This window comes from Atractosteus spatula, chromosome 10 (assembly GCF_055471065.1).
Source record: "Atractosteus spatula isolate fAtrSpa1 chromosome 10, fAtrSpa1.hap1, whole genome shotgun sequence".
NCBI lineage: Eukaryota > Metazoa > Chordata > Actinopteri > Semionotiformes > Lepisosteidae > Atractosteus > Atractosteus spatula.
In genome coordinates, this window is record NC_142715.1 from 17,712,356 (window position 1) to 17,718,400 (window position 6,045).

Genomic DNA, 6,045 nt, shown 5'->3' on the forward strand with positions numbered 1-6,045 from the left:
CAAGTATTCACTTCCTTTTTTGGAAATTACAGCCTGCGAAAGATTAAATAAAGTTCTTGGTTACTCTTGGTCAGTGCCGAAGAAATACTGCCAGCTGGCAGGAAAATGACAGTATTTTATTTTCTTTAACTACAAACATGTAAATGGAGAAAAGCAATGGGAATGTGTCTCTGTATAGCTGTTAAACCAAAGGCTGGTGGTTCAAGCCCAGTGAGGGACGTGCTTCGGATTGTTCCGATGTGAACTTAATCTCAGCTAAAAGCCCTCTTGAACTTTGCAGGAAATGTGTGTTTTAAACCATTTTCACGTGTGGAGTTTTATCTTCAGCTGGCTGTAGGGAGAATGCCTTATACCCCCGTTGTGTCCTTAGCAAAAAATATTTTAAAATTATAACACAGAGTTGTTGGAGAACTTGACAATCCTTGACAATCATTATTAAATGAGCACTATGTGAAGTTTGCACACACGAGAGAAGAAATCAGTTGCAATGCACTTCATTAAACTGATGGTATGCTTATCAGTCGTGCATAAAACGTATATAGCAGGGGATGGCTTTGATCCGTCGATCTTTGAGGTAGGGATCCAGGACGCTTCTTCTGCGCCACTGAGCTATGTTTAACACAACTGCTTTTGCACCTGAGATGAAAAGTTTCAACGGTAAATGCAGACGTCACTGAGCACTTGGTCTTTTGTAGTACAAATCATCACACGCTGCTCTACATGGGCGTGTCTTCAAGATCGTTGAGAACCAAAGCTTCTGCCTTCCTGGCTACTGATTCTTTCTTCGTTAATTCCCAAATCTTCAATGAGAATCAGTGGAACGAAAACCAAACACATGTACACACTCGCGTCCTAGCGTGAAAGAAAAATGATGGAAGCGTTTGAGAAATAACAAAAGTAGTCTGAACAGCTCCAGCCTATCAACTGCTCTACAAAGTAATCGCTACCTCCACACGCAGTTTATAACACTGAAAATGATCCAGGAAGCACAGCAAAGTTCTAAAAGCAGCGGTTAAAAAGCGTCTAGATACATAAAATGACAATTTCTCAAAAGTAAAATCTTCATCTTTGAAATACTGTCATCCATATATTTTCGTTTTTCTCTTTTTTACATAACACGCTTTCGAGAAAAAAACTGTCTTGTAATGAAGGCTGCATTAGAAAATGTGTATCTAAATTAAAATCGGGTTTATGACTTTTGCGTTATTCAGCTTTCTTAGCGCTTGGGTCTCGATTCAGATATTGCAATGAAAGCAACAGGGGAGTAAGTTTTCCTTTTCTAAATCAAAGGTGATCTGCTCACAAGGAAGTATAAAAACTTCAGCGTTTACTTTTTGAAGACCGCAAATTGTCGAAACACTATTGCTTCATAAGCTAATAAGTAAGGTTTCTGAGCACGCATTGTATTACTAATGCTGTTATTAATAAAAAAAAGCTTAAATTCACATAATGGAATTTGGACGGCTCAAAGTAGTCTATTCTTTGTACAACTTTACTTGCCCGCTGAGTAGAGTTTAAAGCAACGGCAGCAGAAGTAGCAGTAATAGCAACAGCGTGGTTAGAGTGTCACAATACACTCTATGAAATTATTGTGGCTTCAGATCGTTTTGTTCTGTTGAAGCTGCCTACAGGCTCTGAATTGCTGACATTGGCTGTGATCTTTTTTCAGGTTTCATGAAATTCTTCACATATTTGAAATATTTAATTCGGGTTCGCCTAATACACGGTGCAAACCGTACCTGCAGCAGAATGCTGTGGCACATGAAGCCGTTTTGTTTATCGGTTGTAAGGATTTAGGAGCGTACTACAAATCGAGCAAGCGAAAAGAAAATTAAACAGGAGTCACTTTTTGGATTACTAATTCATTGTGCTCTGCTCGTCTAGGTTCAGATCCCATCCTTGTCATGGTTAAGGCCTGAGACGTGTGTGTTTTTTCTAAACGGTGTTTGCATTTGTTTCCTCTTTTACTCTTTATTTTTACTACTCTTTACTACTTTATTTTTTTCCTTGGTGGCAACGATACGCTTCTGCAATACAGTTAAATGCTGGGGAGACAGGTAGTTTTTTTCAATCAGATGCCAATCTCTAATGCTGTGTGTGAGAGCTTACGTACCTTTCCTTTTCTCACATTTTCTGACAACTATTCCAAAGGGGCACCCTGTCAGCTCCTAATACTTTTTAAAAGTCTATGCTCGTGCAAATGTTAACGCATGACCTACATCGTAAAACTAAATTAAAAACTAACATTAAGTTGTCAAAGACATTCATTTACATACAAACAAGAGACAGACATAGTAATGATTCTACATTAACTTGTCCTACACTGATCAGACTAATTGAAATGTATGAAAGCCCGTTTCTGCCAGGGAGTTAAAAAAACGCGCTATGGTATCGCAGAATTCCGACTAAGTAACTCAGAATTGCGACTTAGTAACTCACAACTCCGACTTTATATCTCACATTTGCAACTTCGAAATAGCCCATATTTCATTGTCTGTCCTTTTGTTATTGTAACGGATTCGGGTTCTAGCTGGCAAGACCTGGGTTCGAGCCAATGGAGTGAGGCACGAACTAGGGTGGGAGCGGCAAGGGCACAAGCCCTAGAACCCGAATCCGTTACAATAACAAAAGGACAGACAATGAAATATGGGCTATTTCGAAGTCGCAAATGTGAGAGATAAAGTCAAATGTCTGAGTTTTTATGTCGCAATTCTATGATTCTAAGTCACAATTCAGAGATACCATAGTGCGTTTTTTTTTACTCCCTGGCGGAAACGGGCTTCCATTGGTTCTCAGTACTGCGAAGCAAAAGCAATCTCTGGAAAATCAGACAAATTATTATCAGATCATGTCAAAAGCTGATCAGTATTTCTTTACTGGAAAACAAAGAAATGCTTGTATTACACATTTTAATGTGACATGCAATTACACATGAAAAATAGTAAAATTATTTTCATTGCGGTACATGTTGATAGAACAGCCCCCTCGATAAAAGAAAGTGTGGACGGACGTGTCGCATGTTCCGTACTCTGTCTGGCAGCGAGTTTAACACACTGTCCTCGGAAATTAGAAACTAATTGAACAATAAATTAATCTGAGCAAATTTTACACGTGTGGGTGATTTAATTCTGTCGAAATTGCGTGGAACTCTTCCGCTGGGGTCAGATACACACGGGAAAGTGTTCAGGCGACTTCACGGAGTCCCGCCTCAGACTGGAAGCAGGTTCTAATTAGACGCTGAGAACAATCCGGGTCTCTGTGTGTAATTGATTGTGTTGATTGAGCGGTAGTGTGACCATGTGTGTGGTAGCAGGTCCTGCCAGTATAAAAACCTAGTCGCCGCGCTCACACTTTATGCTCTCTTGCTTCAACACAGTTTGGTGGTTTACTTGTCTTACTTCTGTAGCAGTTTAGCGGGACGTCAATTTGGCAATGCGCTCGTTTCTCTTTGTGCTGTGCCTGTGCGCAGGGGCCGGGCTCCCCGCACTGATCTCCGCCGGGCCGGCTGGCTGGGACTCTCGGGAATTAGCGCTCCAGGCCGACCTCCCGGCTCCTGAAGACGCAGCCCAGTCGGAGGACTTGAGCCTGGCAGATGCGCCCTCCGAAGACCTGTCGGCAAGCGAGAACGACTCGCAGTCCTTGGCTCCCGGCTTTCGCCGCCTTCCCGTGTCCAGAGACGCGTACTCCCCCTACTTCGACAAGGAGAAGATGAAGCCCGAAGCCGGCAGCCGCCCCTTACCCGCCTACATCAAGAGCATCCTGTTTCCTCCCCAGCGAGGGCGGCAGCCGGTTCGCCCGGCCATCGGGGGCACCCGAGGAGTGGCTGTGTGGTGCGACTCCAGCAGGATGTATGTGAGGGTTAGTCGGCTCCTGTTCGGCTTCAGCTGTCGGCCATCGGAGGTGACCTTGGGCAACTGCAGCGTCAGCCGAACCACACGCAGTTACTTCTACTTCATCTACGGGCTTCACGAGTGCGGCACTGAGCGATCGGTAAGCGGGTCTTCATCTACAGGCAGTGTATCGATGTGAGCTGTAGGGCTAGTGTCGGGGTTGCCTTTCTTGGGAATATCCCTTCCTCTGTGACCCTGCAGGTTGTCCAGGGCCGCCTGGTGTACTCCAACACTCTCCGCTATGCCCCACCCTCCTCCAGTGCACCTGTGCATCGCTTCATTCCCTTCTCTGTGCCGGTCAAGTGCTCCTACAACAGGTAGGCAGGGCTCTGCTGCTGCTGAGAAGCTGCTGGGGAAAGTGTCCAGAAGCCCCTCATCCCCTCTGTCCTGCAGGTTCCACTACTCCTACAAGGTTGGCTATGTCCCCACGTGGGCCAGGAGAAGGACCTTCTTCAAGGACCTGAAGAACAAGCACAGCTTTGTCCTGCTCACCACCAACTGTAAGCTCCTTGAGCGAGTGGCTCCTCCTGCCTGCAGGGGGTGCTGTGTGCAGGTGTAATGCTGCCTCTCTCTCTCCAGCCCACTGGGTCCGGCTCTCTCCTAAGGATGAGTACTTCCTGGGTCAGCCCATGTACTTCCAGGCCACTGCCTACTTTGCCACAGCGGAGCAGAGGCTGTACATCCACTCGTGTTACGTAACGGAGAAACCAGACCAGCACTCCCAGCCCCGTTTCCCCGTGATCGACAACTTGGGGTACGGCCCCTTCTGGGAGGAGAGGTGAGCGGGAGCCTTGAGAGCCTGCAGGGGTTCATCCTTGTCCTTGTCCCCAGGTGCATGGTGGACAGCAAGGCAGATGGCTGCCTGTCCAGGTTTGTCCCCTCCAAGCAGAAGGATGTGCTCCGCTTCACAATTGATGCCTTCCTCTTCCAGAAGAAGCTGTCCAGGAAGGTACTGCTCTCAAAGGCCGCTCAGCCTTCCTGCTCTACTGATCCATGGTCTGCTTTTCCATCCATGATCTAGATGTGAACCAGACCGTGGCAGCTGTAGTGCCTAGAGCTGCCAGCTTGCCTTCACAGATGGCAGAAGGTCCTTCTCTGTCCCTCTATTGGCCTTGATCCCTTAATGCTGTGACTCTCCCTCTTGCAGCATGAAGTGACTGAGCTGTACATGCACTGTGTCATGGCTGTGGCTCCTGCTAAAGCAACACCAGGGACCAAGTCCTGTACCTACAACAGGGAGGCGAAGAGGTACTTCTGCAAGGAGCCTGCTGAGGGTGCTCTGGGACATGCCAGGTGGAGGCCTCACCTGTCCTCCTCTCCTCCAGGTGGGAGGAGCTGTATGGTGACCATGAGGTCTGTGCCTGCTGTGAGTCCAGGTGTGCTGGCAGCCGGAATGAAGGTGGGTCTGGTTCTCTATCCCTTGTGGATGCATCTCTGCCCAAGAGACAACCATGCTTGGACAACTGAGGAATGATCCCATGCTGAACAAAGGGACTGTTTAGATGAGTAGCATCACTGTGGGACTCTGGGTATAGCGGATCCCTCACTCCTGGGTGCTGCTTGTCCACAGGTACCAGGAGCCTGGTGACCAGCAGTCGGGTGGCTGTGGCACCAGTAGAGGGTCCTCTGGATGTGGGAGCTGACTGGACTGAGGATGAGGAGGGAGACCCTCAGAGCTCCAGTGCAGATGCTGAGAGCACCAGTGAGGATGTGGAGGGAGCAGAGCACTTTGGAGATGTTGGCCAGTGGACAGGTAGGGTCTGGCAGGAGGAGCTCCTGTAGGGGTGGGTGTCCTGCAGTTCAGCTGGATTGTCCTCCTTCTTCCTCCCCAGGTGCCTGAATGAAGGCTCCAGCCTGGCCCTTGTGACTCTCCTGCCTCCACTCGCCTTGTAATGGCAACATCTCAATAAAGCTGTGAAAGACCCTTCTGCCTGTCCTTGTTTCTTTATGGTTTATAGGTTTGAATGGGGTGGAGAAATTCAAGGGAAGTGAGACGCATTAATAAATGGAAGTACTTGTGAGGGTTCCACTTTCAAGAATGCTTCCTGTCTTGCTGCCAATGAGGACTGAAAATGGCTGGAGTAATAAAGCATTGTACTGGGGGAAGATGGCCGCACTATTCCTTGGGCAGGGCAGTGTGACTTTTTTTTACTGT

General features: G+C 47.3%; 1 protein-coding gene across 1 annotated transcript; it reads left to right on the forward strand.

The window, feature by feature from the left end:
- Positions 1 to 3,432: 3,432 nt before the first annotated feature.
- LOC148825568 (zona pellucida sperm-binding protein 3-like) lies at positions 3,433 to 5,672 on the forward strand. The gene is made up of 8 exons (XM_088926222.1): positions 3,433 to 3,990; positions 4,092 to 4,207; positions 4,284 to 4,390; positions 4,470 to 4,644; positions 4,722 to 4,839; positions 5,038 to 5,138; positions 5,216 to 5,289; positions 5,461 to 5,672. Exons 1-8 carry the CDS (start codon positions 3,433 to 3,435, stop codon positions 5,670 to 5,672), a joined length of 1,461 nt encoding a protein of 486 aa, XP_088782348.1.
- Positions 5,673 to 6,045: the final 373 nt, after the last annotated feature.

What these genes read in the sequence shown, in the direction of transcription:
- LOC148825568 (XM_088926222.1), top strand. Translation starts at nt 3,433, where the DNA reads ATGCGCTCGTTTCTCTTTGTGCTGTGCCTGTGCGCAGGGGCCGGGCTC. An exon ending in GTCAAGTGCTCCTACAACAG is followed by an intron (nt 4,208 to 4,283) that starts GTAGGCAGGGCT and finishes TCTGTCCTGCAG; the next exon opens with GTTCCACTACTCCTACAAGG. An exon ending in TACAACAGGGAGGCGAAGAG is followed by an intron (nt 5,139 to 5,215) that starts GTACTTCTGCAA and finishes CCTCTCCTCCAG; the next exon opens with GTGGGAGGAGCTGTATGGTG.